General features: G+C 42.4%; 1 protein-coding gene across 2 annotated transcripts in view; it reads left to right on the top strand.

Moving 5' to 3' along the window:
* The window catches only part of LOC111978277 (angiotensin-converting enzyme-like), a 37280-nt gene extending 20126 nt beyond the window's left edge, over positions 1–17154 (top strand). The window contains exons 16-25 of one of the 2 annotated variants that reach the window (XM_024008248.1): positions 1170–1313; positions 1522–1713; positions 2025–2122; positions 2227–2399; positions 2656–2879; positions 3159–3303; positions 3424–3522; positions 3835–3957; positions 4194–4378; positions 16552–17154. In XM_024008248.1, coding sequence (XP_023864016.1) covers positions 1170–1313; positions 1522–1713; positions 2025–2122; positions 2227–2399; positions 2656–2879; positions 3159–3303; positions 3424–3522; positions 3835–3957; positions 4194–4378; positions 16552–16790 — 1622 coding nt within the window. In that variant the 3' untranslated portion in view covers positions 16791–17154. The remainder of the gene's footprint in view (positions 1–1169; positions 1314–1521; positions 1714–2024; positions 2123–2226; positions 2400–2655; positions 2880–3158; positions 3304–3423; positions 3523–3834; positions 3958–4193; positions 4379–16551) is intronic. The other variant, XM_024008249.2, reaches the window with a different exon arrangement.
* Positions 17155–17679: the final 525 nt, after the last annotated feature.

The raw sequence follows: 17679 nt of genomic DNA, 5'->3' as shown, positions 1-17679 counted from the left end.
AATGTCAGGAATTGTGAAAAACTGAGTTTAAATGTATTTGGCTAAGGTGTATGTAAACTTCTGACTTCAACTGTATATTATCACCTACATGGCTGCAAATAGCTTATTCTAGCCTAATGATTAACCTACCCTATAATAAACACCAAATCGTAGATATGGCACATCATTGAGCATGTTACACCATGAAATATATAGAGTCAAAAAATTTGACAGCCTACAATTAGCAAAATAGAACTCAATTGAATGAACATGAAATTGATTTCAATATGATTGAAATACTGAGCATACCAATCATTAGGAATGCCTTCGTAATATTGAGTTGCAGCCCCCTCTTTTGTCCGTCAGAACAGCCTCAATTTGTCGGTGCATGGACTCTACAAGGGGTCGAAAGCATTCCACAGGGATGCTGGCCCATATTGACTCCAATGCTTCTAACAGTTGTGTCAAGTTGGCTGGATGTCCTTTGGGTGGTGGACCATTCTTGATACACACGGGAAACTGTTGTGCGTGAAAAACCAAGCAGCGTTTCAGTACTTGACACAAACCGGTGCACCTGGCACCTACTACCATACCCCGTTCAAAGTCACATGTTTTGCCTTGCTCATTCACCCTCTGAATGGCACACATACACAATCCATGTCTCAATTGTCTCAAGACTTAGAAATCCTTCTTTAACCTGTCTCCTCCCCTTCATCTACACTGATTTGAAGTGGATTTAACACGTGACATCAATAAGGGATAATGGCTTTCACCTGGTCAGTCATGTTCTTAATGTTTTGTATACACAGTGTATAATGCAGTCATCTGTTTTTATTTGAAGCATAATTGTATTCTTCACTTGTTTGTAACAATCGCAAAGACATTGGCAACTTTGTATTTGTAGTCAACTTCGTTCTGAAGTTATCGGCGGTCACAGAGAGACAGAAAAACAACTTGATTTTATTTTTAATGGAGATCTTCTCTGTATAAAATGACATAGAAGGGAAAAATGTATCTAATGACGCTGTTCTACAAGTGTTTAAGTGCAAGTGTAATAACGAGGGTATTGGGAAACAGCTCTGAGATTTAATGATGCTCCTATGAAGGTTCTTACGATAAACTTAGTCTTAAGATGCTTTTGGGAAACCGGGCCCTGGTCTTGACTCCATCTCTGGTTTCTCTCGTTTCAGACCTCCAGAAGATCATGGCTGAGTCCAGAGACTACAATGAGCTGTTGTTCGCCTGGCAGGGCTGGAGAAATGCCTCTGGCAGAGAACTGCGACAGGACTACAAGAGATATGTGCAACTGGCCAACAAAGCTGCCGCTCTTAACGGTAAGGTCTTCAAAAATAACAGACCCATTCCTAAAGACATTTCAACTTCCCAACTGCCAGCATCTGTCTTCTAATTGGTGCAGGCAGGTTAAGTGCTAACACAAATAAAATAGGTGATGGGGAAAGCCTTGTCAGTTTCCGCAAATTACTTGTGTGCTATTCTGGCACTGAATTCCCCTCACCCTAATGCTGTCTGTTCACACTGTAGGACATTCTGACAATGGGGCGTTCTGGCGCTCCCTGTACGAGACCCACTCCTTTGAAGAGGATCTGGAGCATCTGTGGAAGGAGCTGGAACCTCTCTATCTCAATGTGCACGCCTACGTGCGCAGGTCTCTCTACAGGAAGTATGGAGGCAAACACATCAACCTGAAGGGACCCATCCCTGCCCATCTTCTAGGTGAGACTGTCAGAATCCAGCATGGATTTCAGCACCAAAGGCAAAAACTCATTTTACGTTATGCATGACCACTGCACATTGATGTTCTGCTGTTTTGTGGATGTTTTTTGGGGAATCAGCTGGATTTCRTTTGCTTTCGGAAGCATTGCACGGGACAGTGACAGGCTAGGGATTGACCTGGCTTTGAATCTAAATCCACTGGTTTGAGCTCCGTCGGTGATGCAAGGCTGGAATATACAGTAGCTTATCTCTTTAACATTTCGTTTAGTCATGGATAGAACAGCACAGCCATGTTTCTCTTGTCCTATCAGGCAACATGTGGGCGCAGACCTGGTCTGGCATCATGGACTTGGCCATTCCGTACCCCGATGCCACTCAAGTAGACGCGACACCAGCCATGATAGCCAAGGTAAGAAGACAGTCACCACTGCAGGTTTTTTTGTTTAAGGGCTGTATGTTATTGAGTTTCCATGTGACCGGACCAGGAAAACCTTTTGGGKTTTTTCTCCACAGGGCTGGAATGCCACCAGGATGTTCCAAGAGTCAGACAACTTCTTCACTTCTCTGGGGCTATTGCCCATGCCTCCAGAGTTCTGGGTCAAGTCCATGCTAGAGAAACCCAATGATGGACGCAATGTGGTATGCCATGCCTCCGCCTGGGACTTCTACAACCGCAAAGACGTCAGGTACTTTGGAGGGACGTAGCTTCCTTAGAACATTACAACGCCAGAAACTTTGTCAAGGGCTTTGGAACTATTGGTCTAATAACTTGGCTATTGGAACTGACATGTACTTGGTTGCAGGTTTGAGTCCCAACCAAGCTACCCCCCCACCCATAGTCTTTGTTTTTTACCTTTCAAGATGTTTGCATTCCCCATGAAAAACAAAGATGACAGCCCCTTTTGGCCATTAAAATTATGAATTCTTATCCTTCATTTCCAGGATCAAACAGTGCACCGTGATAACCATGGATGACCTCATCACCGTGCACCATGAGATGGGTCATGTGCAGTACTTCCTGCAGTACAAGGACCAACCTACTTCCTTCCGCGACGGCGCCAACCCAGGCTTCCACGAGGCCATTGGGGATGTGCTGGCCCTGTCCGTCGCCACTCCCAAGCATCTAAAGGAGATTGGTTTACTGGATGTGGTGGAGGACAACCCAGGTGAGCGCATACTAATTAATCATTTTGACTCTGGCCAGATTTTTTCGCTCTCATAAATGAGGAAAATAACTAAACATTTTTTTGACAATTTTCAATTCACTACTAAGACCTTCTGCCAAACAGAAAAAAAGGGTTATGTGGTGACAGTGCAGCTTCAGCCATAGCATTAACAAAACATTTTTATTTTAAAGCAAGCTGTGTGGTGAACATAAATAAACTAGCTATATGCTGTGATTGCACTATACCACTCTAAACATGAATGTATCTGTTCATTTCCAGAGAGTATGATCAATTACCTCATGAGCATCGCCCTGGACAAAATTGCCTTCCTGCCCTTCGGCTACTTGATGGACCAGTGGAGGTGGAAAGTGTTTGATGGACGCATCTCTCAGGAGGAGTACAACAAGGAATGGTGGAACATGAGGTAAAGTACAATTAGGTAAAACATTTATAAAAATACTTTTAGGGGAGGATGGAGAAGGGGGTTATTCACCATCTATGTAAAACAAAAATACAATTTCTTTATACTGTCTGTCCCTTCCAGAATGAAGTACCAGGGCTTGTGTCCACCTGTGGCCCGCACTGAGCAGGACTTTGACCCAGGTGCAAAGTTCCACATCCCTGCTAATGTGCCCTATGTCAGGTGCGTTGTCTGACGTTTATTACTCTTCAACTAGGATAAATCTCTTAGCTTCCTCCCTAAAGGAACGTTTGATGAAATCAGTGACGCAACGCACTTGCAGAAAACAGTGAACCAAACATTCAACTGTAAACCACCTAACTTTCATTTGATCACTTTTCTGTCTTGTTCATAAAAACACAAGTGGGCCTACATTGCGTTTTACTGATACTCTTACCGTGTCGATCAATAGATTTAGATGGCATTCATAAAAACAGAGCGTTTTTTATGTGGGATGCAGTGGGCACGTCATGTGACGGAGTGTCTTCCTATCAGGTACTTCGTGAGCTTCATCATCCAGTTCCAGTTTCATCAGGCTCTGTGTAACGCCGCCGGGCATGTAGGCCCTCTCCACCAATGTGATATCTACCGCTCCAAAGAGGCAGGGAAGCTTCTAGGGTCAGTAATGTACACCCTCAAAACAAGTAGCATTCTATCACCATGACAAGCACTGTCAATCTTTTCATGTGATAATGTCGTTGACGTAAATGTGTTCGAAGTTGTCGTTCAGATATGTGGAAGTGTAAAGTATATAAACTGTTGCATCTGAAGCATTTGTTTGACTGTAGACAAATATGCGGTCTTTCTGATAAACTTTTGGAATGACCGTTTCATCCATTTCCTGTGTTTTGCAGTGACGTGATGAAGCTGGGTTTTAGTAAGCCCTGGCCTGAAGCGATGGCTATGATCACTGGAGAGCCTACCATGTCCGCCAAGCCACTGGTACAGTACTTCAAACCTCTCACTGATTGGCTGGAGGCAGAGAACAACAAGAATGGYGAGGTCAGAGGCTGGCCTGAATATGACTGGAAACCACCAAGTAAGTCTGATAACCAGGCCCAGTGTTTTGGACGGGCTTAGGGGGCCRTGCCCTCCCTACCGTACCTCCTTTATCCAAATAAAATGGTTAAATAAAATTTGGCATGACTGAATTTGTTGTTACTATGACACTTAAGCTATGTATTTTTAGCCCATTTTAAAAAAAGTTTAAATTACCCCCCAAAAATATGAAATAGAGCTCGTAATTATGACGAACGGTTTTAGACCTATCATGAAGTGCACGTCTCGTTTTACCCACCCTCAGCGGGGCCCGTGCCAAAACGGATGCATCAAGTTTTCTGGGGAAATGGAAAGAGCTTGTAATGTGACTTCTGCTTTTGGACGTTAACAAGGCGACACTCCATCTTAACTCCTCCTCCACATTTACTGGATTGGTTGAACAGTGCAGAAGAGAATCTCTCAAAAAAAATCCCCCAACACTTTCAGGTGTTTCCTTTATACCTGCTACGTTAGGTCACTTTTTACTGTTTCAAATGAATAGTGAGTGGAGTGTTAGGTAAAGTGTGCGATTGTTTGGAATGTCAAGTTCGTCRTAATTTGTCTCACACAATCAATTGTGTTAAGGACCATCCACAGCAAGGACGATAACGATAAACTATACACGTTGGCGAGCATCCACACTAGAGAAAAGTTTATCGTTCTACAGTACACCTGTCAATCAGCTGATCAACGCATCAGTAAAAAAAAAAATTTTTTGGGGGGGGGGGATCTACTAAGCTAACATATGGAATTGTTTTAAGATGGTCATTCCTTGAATAATTTGGTATTTGACTTACAATTTTAGGCATCCCCCCCAAAAAAAATGATATGGCCAGATAAGGAAGTTCAGGAAAGCATTTTGATTTGACACATTTCACCCCTTATTTTTGTTGGCACAACTACCTCCATACTTCCATTCATTTGTATGGGTTACCCTCAGACGAGTCCCGTGACGTGTTGGAGTCATCGTTCCATGGAGTGGTCATATTAGTTTGTAGGCCAAACCATTTGGACGCTACAGACGTTTTCGTGAGAAGACCGATTTTCGGGATGTCTCATGGTCTGACAACCACCGCTATAGCTATGTCACCTTCCACCACAGATGCAGAAGGCTGACAGAGATTCTTTTTTCATGGTGCATCCGCCTATTTTAAACTGACAGATTGAGGGGGGGGTTGTTTTATGTTACTTAGATTGACAGACGGGTGAATCAGACTCTTAAGGATTACATTTAGTGTTGATAGGCACGTCAAGGAGTGCACACACCGTGGGTGTTGAAGTTCAGTCACCTGCCGACATGGCAGTCACGTTTGCAATCTAGCAAATCACCTACATTTACCCTGTTGCTTCCTCGTTATTGGATTGTACTTTCATGTCACGTACAGAATACTGGCGACGAAGTGGATACGGACTAGAATTKAAGAAGATTCATGCGTAAAATGCCAAAGTGGAGTTTCCTCTTTCGTCGCGATCATGGCGGAGTTTGTTGATGAACAGGATAGCTCCTGGGAGGAGTACGTTGAAAGGCTGGAATGTTTTGAAGCTAATGAAATTGATAATGGTGAAAATAAATTAGCTTTGCTGCTGAGTGCAGACCTACCTACTGCAAAGAGTTATGATGATGCCCACCTGTGTGACAGAGCTGGTCATATCCCGTGCACATCAAGATTGTCACGTTCCTGATCTGTTTTCTGTTAGTTTTTGTATGTGTTAGTTGGTCAGGACGTGAGTGTGGGTGGGCAGTCTATGTTTTGTGTTTCTATGTTGGTTTAATGGGTACCTGATATGGTTCTCAATTAGAGGCAGGTGGTTTTCATCTCCTCTGATTGAGAATCATATTAAGGTAGGTGGTGTCACATTGTTTGTTTGTGGGTGGTTGTCTCCTGTGTCTGTGTTTGTTTGCACCACACGGGACTGTTTCGTTTGTTCGTTCGGTTTATGTAGTCTGTTCCTGTTTCATGCGTTCTTCGTGTCATGTAAGTTCTTATGTTCAGGTCAGTCTACGTTGTTTTGTAGTTTGTTAAAGTGTTTGTGTTTTTTCGTCTTTACTTTAATAAATCATGTCATATCACGACGCTGCATTTTGGTTCAATCCCTGTTCCTCCTCTTCGGATGAAGAGGAAGAGGAATACCGTTACAAAGATGTTAAAATAATAACTGGACTGATGAAGATTGTCAGAATTTAATAAATATTTTAGGGTTATAAAACAGGGTTTAAAGAGGTTAAAACACAGGCCATGCTAAAAGCTTAATTAAAATAACAAAAACCTTTCCTGCAGAGTATATAGCATGTCTACCTCTTCCAAGCATTTATTTTCCCACTGTTCAAACGGACCACCTTTCAAGACATCAACCAATTAAGATCAGGTATGGCCAATTACTAGCAATTGCCAACACACCTGAACACTGAAATTGACAAGACAAACTACTGACTGTTGAGGATGAAGTTGATGATAATGTATACATCACAGGAGGCTGCTGAGGAGAGGAAAGCTCACAATAATGKCTGGAATGGAGTAAATGGAATGGTATCAAACATGGAAACCATGTGTTTGAGTTCAAAACCATTCAATTTACTCTGTTCCAGCCGTTACWATGAGCCCATCCTCCCCAATTAAGCTGCCACCAACCTCCTGTGGTATACATATATGGAATGGTTTGAATAATGAAACTGTTTTGGACCCAAATAAAATACAAGTAACAATCACATTTGAAAAAGGTATAAGTAAAGATGCAATAAAATGCCACCTTCACAGCCTACCTCACCCTGAAGGCCCGGTCCTTCTCCAACTGTGTCTGGAGCATGTAATGGAGGACTGACCCAGGCTCTAGATGTTCACTGATTAGTGAGGAAACATACCATACATTGTGGCCTGATGAGCCACACGAGCTTTTGCAAGACAATGAAGTGTTACGGCAATGATCACAGGTYCAGTTAGAGGTGGGGGGTAGGATTTTTGTTGTTGTGAGCTATCGAGGCAACCACAGAAGGCTACTCCTGTTCGTCATCCAGGGCTCAGGTGCCAGTTTACTGGACCCTGACTGGTTTGAGCCTTTRGCCATCGAGGTCACAGGGGTTTATCACATGCAAAACACTTTGGATTTGATTAGAAAGGAGAAATAAGAAGCTTTCCAGGGGCATGGGGTTTGTAAGGGGCCCCTGTGTCCATAGCCATCGACCCTAAGGTGCCACCTAAGTTTTTTTAAACATACCCAGTACCCTTCACTCTCCAGCTGAAGATCGATGGGGCTCTGGATAAACTGGTGGCTCAGGGGGTTTACCAGCCAGTGGAGTACTCTAAGGCTGCGATTAGACAGGCAGCCCAATTCTCATCTTTTTTCACTAAAAATCTAGATTGGGCTGCYTGTGTGAACACAGCCTTGGTGKCCTATACAAATTGTGCCTGTGGCCAAGAAGGATGGTAGCCTAAAGATATGTATTCTTAACTCTTGGCTGATGCGCAGCTGGGTAAAGAGGCCCATGCAAAAAAGAAAAATCTGTCCAGAAGTTCCATAAGTGTTTGGCAGGTCGCCATTCTGTGGTCTGTACTGACCATAACCCTTGAATGAGTAGGGTTTTTCTTTATTTTGACTATTTTCTACATTGTAGAATAATAGTGAAAACATCAAAACTATGAAAATAWCACATATGGAATCATGTAGTAAACRAAAAAGTTTTAAACAAATCAAAATATATTTTAGATTGTTCAAAGTAGCCACCCTTTGCCTTGATGACAGCTTTGCAAACTCTTGGCATTCTCTTAATCAGCTTCATGAGGAAGGCTTTTCCAACAGTCTTGAAGGAGTTCCCACATATGCTGAGCACTTGTTGGCTGCTTTTCCTTCACTCTGCGGTCCAACTCACCCAAACCATCTCAATTGGGTTGAGGTCAGGTGATTGTGGAGGCCAGGTATTCTGATGCAGCACTCCATCACTCTCCTTGGTCAAATGGCCCTTACACAGCCTGAAGGTGTGTTTTGGGTCATTGTCCTGTTGAAAAACAAATGATAGTCCCACTAAGCACAAACCAGATGGGATGGCGTTTCGCTGCAGAATGCTGTGGTAGCCATGCTGGTTAAGTGTGCCTTGWATTCTAAATACATCACTGACAGTGTCATGAGCACCATCACACCTCCTCCTCCATGCTTCACGGTGGGAACCACACATGGAAATCATCCGTTCACCTACTTTGCGTCTCACAAAGACACGGCGATTGTAACCAAGAAAATGGTTTCTTTGCAGCAAGTCGACCATGAAGGCCTGATTCACACAGTCTCCTCTGAACAGTTGATGTTGAGATGGGTCTGTTACTTGAACTCTGTGAAGCATTTATTTGGGCTGCAATCTGAGGTGCAGTTAACTCTAATGAACTTATCCTCTGCAGCAGAGGTAACTCTGGGTCTTCCTTTCCTGTGGGGGTCCTCATGAGAGCCAGTTCCACCTGGCCGTGCTGCTGCTCCAGTTTCAACTGTTCTGCCTGCGGCTATGGAACCCTGACCTGTTCACCGTACGTGCTACCTGTCCCAGACCTGCTKTTTTYAACTCTCTAGAGACCGCAGGAGCGGTAGAGATACTCTTAATGATCGGCTATGAAAAGCCAACTGACATTTACTCCTGAGGTGCTGACTTGYTGCACCCTCGACAACTACTGTGATTATTATTATTTGACCATGCTTTGACCATGGTCATTTATGAACATTTGAACATCTTGGCCATGTTCTGTTATAATCTCCACCCGGCATAGCCAGAAGAGGACTGGCCACCCCTCATAGCCTGGTTCCTCTCTAGGTTTCTTCCTAGGTTTTGGCTTTTCTAGGGAGTTTTTCCTAGCCACCGTGCTTCTACACCTGCATTGCTTGCTGTTTGGGGTTTTAGGCTGGGTTTCTGTACAGCACTTTGAGATATCAGCTGATGTACGAAGGGCTATATAAATAAATACATTTGATTTGATCATAATGCTTGATGGCGACTGCACTTGAAGAAACTTTCAAAGTTCAAGAAATGTTCCGTATTGACTGACCTTCATTTCTTAAAATAATGGACTGTCATTTAACAAGGCACGCTGGTTAATAGAAATGCATTCCAGGTGACTACCTCATGAAGCTGGTTGAGAAAATGCCAAGAGAGTGCAAAGCTGTCAAGGCAAAGGGTGSCTACTTTGAAGAAACCGGGCCTTCAGGGTGAARTTTAACACTTTTTTTGGTATTTCATAGTTTTGATGTCTTCACTATTATTCTACAATGTAGAAAATAGTAAAAATAAAGAAAAACCCTGGAATGAGTGTAAGGTTCTGTATTTATTTTCCTAGTCAACCTTGTGTTCTGTTTCGTTGTGTTCTTGAACATAGCCCTGTTTCTTTGTGTTCTTGAACGTAGCCCTGTCTTTCATTTTTGTTCATTGATTTCACCTGTGTTAGTTACTCACCTGGTCTCATCAGCTCCTTATATAGTTCAGTTCATTCTGTTTGTGTCTTTGTGAAGTATTGTTAGTTTTGACTCTACTAAGCCTTTGCCTAGCTCGTTTGTGAAACCAGTTATAAATGTGAATCTACACATTTTTCTCCCTGAGTATTCATTTCAATGAACAAAAATGAAAGACAGGGCTACGTTCAAGAACACAAAGAAACAGGGCTACGTTCGAGAACACAACGAAACAGAACACAAGGTTGACTAAGAAAATAAATACAGAACCTTACAATGAGTAGGTGTGTCCAAACTTTTGACTGGTACTGTATACACACATATGCATACTGTACATACATACAGTACATATATAAATATACATACAGGAGTGTTGTGTAATAGGTATAGTGGTGATGGGCATGTTAAGCGCACTCCCTTATATAGCATGCACACACTGTGGGTGTTGAAGTTCAAAGTCACCTACTGATATATTTTCTACCTACACAATCTAGTAAATAGCCTAAACTTACCATGCTGCCTCCTCGCGTTCTTGTTATTGGAAAATACTTTCATCATGTCATAATACTGCCCACCGGAAATGAACTGCAYGGTAACACAGACCATTCAGTGCTTTCAGGGTGAGTGCATTTTCATAGTGATAAGTGAAAATAATAGGCTACTTCCATGTGGCCTAGATGTACTGAAAAATAATATACATAGAAATGCATATATTTAAATGCAACAATTCAACAACAAACGCCTGCAGTTTAGCGTGCGCATATTTTACAGCATGCCACTGCTTGCCTCATTGCTCAAGTGGTCTGCAAGTGATTACCATTTTTCTTATGGTTGTGAATTCATTTGGATCTTCTTTTTCACTGTGCTCATCTCTATGGCTGTCCGGGGCAACCATTTGTAATGCGTCAGTGCCACAATGTTATCATCACCGCCAAACGCCGAAGTGATCAAACAAACGCGCTCTCTATCCTCAACTTTCCCCGACAGTTCATTTGGCCTATGCTTACGTGGCCTATAGCCTATTGAACACAGGAACAGCTGGARGAGAGAGGATAGAGATGTGTGGCCAAAATATCAAGATAAATATTAGCTAGATATTAGGCCATTCATTAGCTAAATATTAGGGCTATCAATATTTCACCTGTCAAAGAGCAAGAAACAAAAGTTAACAGATTATGAAATCTGCATTCCTCCATGCTGATCTCTGCTGTCCCCGGGCACGCAAAGCTCTTCTATTGATTTAGTCCTACATTTTTAGACAATAACATTTATTGTACTTAGGCTACAACATTGTTGTCAAGTGAGTACATTTATTGTCTAGACTGTAAACTGCAGTGATGTACTAGGCTAATTTGAATAACCGCTCGAACGCCCTCTTTTTGAATGCATGTTTCATGCGGAGACGGCATACAGCCAAGGTCTGATTATGCAACCATTTGGATCAGTTGCGTGTCTATTCTCGACAGTTCACGAGATCATCAGTCTCCCAAGTCGTCCTATAATAAATGCTGCCACCAATATGCTCACATGTGGCATGTCCAGTTATTCAGGAAAGCTCACTGTGCGTTCTGCCTACTCATCACTCCCACACACCTGGAATCTCTCCTGGATAGGCTAGTAGTAGTAAATAAAATGCTTGAAGTGTACAACAAGCTATTGTAGTCTAGCTTTTCCTGAGGTTCCAATAGCTAACAGGAATATCTGTAGCTGAGAGGCAAACTTTTGTTCTTATAGTGGCTGCCATACCCCCCCAGGGGCCATAACTGGGGTTGGTCCATATCTATATCTTTTCAGGGTACATACATCTACAGTTGAAGTCGGAAGTTTACATTCACCTTAGCCAAATACRTTTAAACTCCTGACATTTAATGCTAGTAAAAATWCCCTGTCTTAGGTCAGTTAGGATCACCACTTTATTTTAAGWATGTGAAATGTCAGAATAATAGAAGAGAAAATTATTTACTTCAGCTTTTATTTCTTTCATCACATTCCCAGTGGCTCAGAAGTTTACATACACTCAATTAGTATTTGGTAGCATTGCCTTTAAATTGTTTTACTTGGGTCAAACGTTTCGGGTAGCCTTCCACAAGCTTCCCACAATAAGTTGGGTTCATTTTGGCCTATTCCTCCTGACAGAGCTGGTGTAACTGAGTCGGGTTTGTAGGCCTCCTTGTGTAACAGTATAGCTTCCGTCCCTCTCCTCGCCCCTACCTGGGCTCAAACCAGGGACCCTCTGCACACATCAAACACGGTCCGCCCACGAAGCATCGTTACCCATCGCTCCACAAAAGCCGCGGCCCTTGCAGAGCAAGGGGAACCACTACTTTAGGTTTCAAGAGCAAGTGACATAACTGACTGAAAGGCTGCTAGCTCGCACCACCGCTAACTAGCTAGCCATTTCACATCCGTTACACTCACCCCCCTTTCGACCTCCTCTTTCCGCAGCAACCAATGATCCGGGTCAACAGCATCAATGTAACAGTATAACTTTACGTCGCTCCGTCGCCATACCCGGGCGCGAACCAGGGATCCCTCTGCACACATCAACACAACTGACACACGCCACAAGCATCGTTACCCATCGCTCACAAAAGCCGCGGCCCTTGCAGAGCAAGGGGAACCACTACTTCTAGGTTTCAGAGCAAGTGACGTAACCGACTGAAAGGCTGCTAGCTCGCACCACCGCTAACTAGCTATCCATTTCACATCCGTTACACTTGCGCGCACGCGCTTTTTTCAGTTCTGCCCCACAAATTTTCTATAGGATTGAGGTCAGGGCTTTATGATGGCCACTCCAATACCTTGACTTTGTTGTCCTTAAGCCATTTTGCCACAACTTTGGAAGTATGCTTGGGGTCATTGTCCATTTGGAAGACCCATTTGCGACCAAGCTTAACTTCCTGACTGATGTCTTGAGAATGTTGCTTCAATATATCCACATAATTTCCTCCTCATGAGGCCATCTATTTGTGAAGTGCACCAGTCCCTCCTGCAGCAAAGCACCCCACAACAGATGCTGCCACCCATGTGCTTAACGGTTGGGATGGTGTTCTTTGGCTTGCAAGCCTCCCCTTTTTCCCTCCAAACATAACAATGGTCATTATGGCCAAACAGTTCTATTTTTGTTTCATCAGACCAGAGGACATTTCTCCAAAAAGTACGATCTTTGTACCTTCAGGAGTTTGGAAATTGCTCCCAAGGATAACCAGACTTGTGGTCTACATTTTTTTTCTGAGGTCTTGGCTGATTTCTTTTGATTTTCCCATGATGTCAAGCAAAGAGTCACTGAGTTTGAAGGCAGGCCTTGAAATACATCCACAGGTACACCTCCAATTGACTCAAATGATGTAAATTAGCCTATCAGAAGCTTCTAAAGCCATGACATAATTTTCTGGAATTTTCCAAGCTGTTTAAAGCACAGTCAACTTAGTGTATGTAAACTTCTGACCCACTGGAATTGTGATACAGTGAAATAATCTGACTGTAAACAATTGTTGAAAAATGACTCGTGTCATGACTTGCCAAAACTATAGTTTGTTAACAAGACATTTGTGGAGTTGTTGTAAAACGAGTTTTAATGATTCCAACCTAAGTGTATGTAAACTTTCCGACTTCAACTGTACTTGTGCCAAATTTTTGTACAGTTGACTATTGATTCCACATTTTCAGCACATTTTCATACTAGCGTGCACCAATAGTATACTAAAGAGAGATATACAGTGCATCAATCTAACACACAATAACCCATTATGACAAAGCAAAAAACAGTTTTTAGAAATGTTTTGGAAATGTATTAAAAATACAAAACTGAAATTATTTTTATGTAAGTATTCAGACCCTTTTCTCAGTACTTTGTTGACGCACCTTTGGCAGCAATTACAAACTTGAGTCTTCTTGGGAATGAGTAATGATTTTTTACTCATAGCTGAAGAATATTAACATTTTATATTCAACTGATGTGTCACGACTTCCGCCGAAGTCGGTCCCCATGATGTCTGCCGTGTTTTTGGAAAATGTGATGACATCATCGCKGCTCATGCTAACCTCCAGTGCACACCAAGTGCTAGTGCGCAAGCGTTATGGGCTCTGTAAAGCAGATRGCGGCCACCACGAAACGGCGTATGCGAATTTGAGTAGATTACGTTGAAAACAACAGTCAGCCATCTTTGACGCTGTCTCCAGTTCTTTTATAGGTCAATGATTAGAGCCACTAAAATTCCAATGTACTTAAGCTGAAACCAATCCCTCTGCAGAGAAACAACTGTTGTCAGGGCTGAAGCATTGTTTTTAGTGGGTTTAGAGGCTCCTAGCAATGAAATCAATACCTCCAATCCTTCATGATGAGTTTCTGCTGAAAGGAGGAGTTTGAGATTAGATAGAGCGAGGAGACAGGACTCGAAGGAGAGAAATCCTGTAGGTGGAGAAAACAATGGAGAGAGATGGACTGGGATGTCGTAAAGACAGGGGGAAAGAACACGATCGAGGGGAAAATGGAATGTCGGAGAAGAGGGGGAGCGCAGAAGAGGCCTCTGTTCTCTGACCACACTGACTGAACAAAGATGAAATGGCGGAAAGGACAAGAAACTCTTTCCTTTCTAATTATGCATTCAACACCTTTTTTCTGAGATTAAGACCTGGTCTCAATGTTCTCAGTTTTGACACAAGCAATCTTGAAAAGTAATGCACACTGAACAAAAATATAACGTGTTGGCCCCATGTTTTATGAGCTGAAATAAAACATCCCAGAATTTTCCATATGTACAAAAAGCTTATTTCTCTCAAATTTTGTGCACAAATTTGTTTACATCCCTGTTAGTAAGCATTTGTCCTTTGCCAAGATAATCCATACACCTGACAGGTGTGAAATATCAAGAAGCTTAAATGGCATGATCATTACACAGGTGCACCTTGTGCTGGGGCCAATAAAAGGCCACTCTAAAATGTGCAGTTTTGTTACACAACACAATGCCACAGATGTCTCAAGTTTTGAGGGAGCGTGCAATTTGCATGCTGACTGCAGGTATATCCACCAGAGCTGTTGCCAGAGAATTTAATGTTCATTTCTCTACCATAAGCCGCCTCCAATGGCCAACCGGCCTCACAACTGCAAACCACGTGTATGGCGTCATGTGGGCGAGCGGTTTGCTGATGTTAACGTTGTGAATAGAGTGCCCCATGGTGGAGGTGGGGTTATAGTATAGGCAGGCATAAGCTACGAACAAAGACCATAATTGCATTTTATTGGTGGCAGTTTGAATGCACAGAGATACCGTGACGAGATCCTGAGGCCCATTGTTGTGCCATTCATCCGCCACTATCACCTCGTTTCATTATGATGCCCCATGTCGCAAGGATCTGTACACAATTCCTGGAAGCTGAAAATGTCCCAGTTCTTCCATAGCCTGCATACTCACCAGACATGTCACCCATTGAGCATGTTTGGGATGCTCTGTATCGAAGTGTACGACAGCAAATGGTGGTCACACCAGATACTGACTGGTTTTCTGATCGACGCCCCTACCTTTTTTTTAAGGTATCTGTGACCAACAGATGCATATCTGTATTCCCAGACATGTGAAATCCATAGATTAGGATCACATTTATTTATTTGAATTGACTGATTTCCTTATGAACTGCAACTCAGTAAAATCTTTGAAATGATTGCATGTTGCRATTTCTATTTTTGTTCAGTGTAGTTTCCGAATTTTCAATCAGTAAGGCTGGTCTGAATGATCTTTTTAACTTTATCCAGTAAGTACGACGTCATTCACACTGTTTCCTATTCTTCGGGCATAGTGGGAATGTATACAAAGGTATCATCAGCATAGGTCTTGTTTCATGTTCTCTTTTCTACTTTRCCATGKGTGGAATGTCATTCCCCCATTTACCTTTTAGACTATGAGCACGGCACAATAATGCATATTCCTTATGCTTGTTGTTTAACCTATGGGGTAATCATCACCTTCCTCTCTCTCAACCAATGGGCATAAATCTCGGGATGTATTTATGTCAAACGTACACAAGTTCTTTCACTTGCGTGTTACAGCAAAAGTTAACAACCCTCCACCAGCTATAATAACCTTAAAGGTAGACTCAGCGAAATGACGTTGCCAAGAGCAGCACCGCAGATATTGAGATGAGCGAGATACAAGACTTACACACAGGAGCTGTGCACGTGCACGGGTTCGCTTCATGCTGTTCACAGCGTGGTAGCCAGGGCAGCAAACAGCAGAGAAATTGAGCCTCACGCTTCAACGGTCTTAGTTGTTGCGGGAAAATGTAGCCACTATGCTGTTTTCGTTCCGCATCTATGTCATATCGTTGAGTCTACCTTTTTTAAATGAAAGATTAACCCATTTTTTATGTTATATAGTATTTATTCATCTCAGAGCGATGTTCTATCATTCCTGGGGTAATTTTCATGTGATGCAAAACTCGTCGTAACTGCTGTATCGCTGCCTGCTTGAATAAGGAATAGCTCAGATACACATGAAAACATGAAATGACCCTGGAAACCAATAGAACATCACTCAGAGATGCACAAATACGATATAACATTCCAAATGGGTGAATCTTTCCTTTTAAGGCCCGTCATTGGAACTCCTTCTCACTCACCTGTCATCAGTAAACTATTTAATAAAATGTCATATTGCATTCCGTCTCTTGTTCGCTCATTTAAGCCTAGTACTATATTGAAACAGGATAAGAGTACGTCTTCTGATTCGCATCACTCACCTCTGTGTGTGTTTCCAGGTGACGGCTCAGAAACATCCCCCACAGCCGCAACCCCAACCCCAACCCCAACCCCAGTTCTAGATAATGGTAAAGTGAACTTTCTGGGCATGAGTCTGGATGGTGCAGCGGCTGCAGCAGGCCAGTGGGTCCTACTGGTCCTGGGCCTGGTGCTCCTAGTGGCCACCATCCTCCTGGGCTACAAGCACAAGAAATCAAAACGAAGAGATCTGTCCTCATCTGAGCTGGAGCTGAAGTAAGGCTGCACGTACTACTCTAATGGGAAGATCATCTTCCCCCGGTAACAGCAGTGTCATCATCAGTGTTTGTTTGTACCATGCATCCTGATTGGTTTTGTTTATTATTTTGGTCTGCTTCTCCCCTATGTTGGATGTCTTGTATATTTATTGTATAAATTTGGAATCAAAATAATTTTTACTATGCAAAGAACAAAGAATCTAACAGTTTTGTAATTTATTTGTAATAGTTGAAACACTGAGCCTGGGGAACAAATGTTTCAACTGATTGTTTGTAAAGTCATTAATTGTGTATGCATTGTTTTTGGAAATATTCGATTTTATCATTCAATACTTTGCCTTTCGAGAATAAAGAGAGAGAAATGTCCATTTGCTCTGTATTCATTGGTCAATGAGGGTCTGTGTGGCAAGATAAGATGGATAAAAAAAATGTATAACAATGTGTTTAATCGTGCAAGTAATAACAAGTGATATATTCAATCAAATAATGGGTATTAATAACGGGTAAAAACTATTTAATTACAGTACATTGACACAGCATGGTATAAAATAACGCCACTATACAGTGGCGACCCGTCTTTCAGGCAGAACCCCACCTGTTTTGAGCCCCACATTTTAAGCAAAAAATAATAATAATAATATATATATAATTTGTTTTGGACTTGCCTGTTTTGCATGTTATTTTGGCATTAATACGTATCACATATCAGTTTGCAAACACTGTAAAAAAATAAATATATAATTGTTTTAATAAAGCTGCATGCAAACATGGTCTCTTGTTTTCTTGAGTAAGGCAGCTCCAAAATGCAGGTGTTTCAGCCTAGCTCAGTGCTTTCTGTGGTGGTGGGGCAAGCCAGCAGAAAATATGGCACGCTGCGCCGTGAATGGCTCA

Source organism: Salvelinus sp. IW2-2015, linkage group LG18 (assembly GCF_002910315.2).
Source record: "Salvelinus sp. IW2-2015 linkage group LG18, ASM291031v2, whole genome shotgun sequence".
NCBI classification, from domain to species: Eukaryota; Metazoa; Chordata; class Actinopteri; order Salmoniformes; family Salmonidae; genus Salvelinus; species Salvelinus sp. IW2-2015.
The sequence above is the reverse complement of the archived record's forward strand: the minus strand, read 5'-3'. Positions and strand labels throughout refer to the sequence as shown.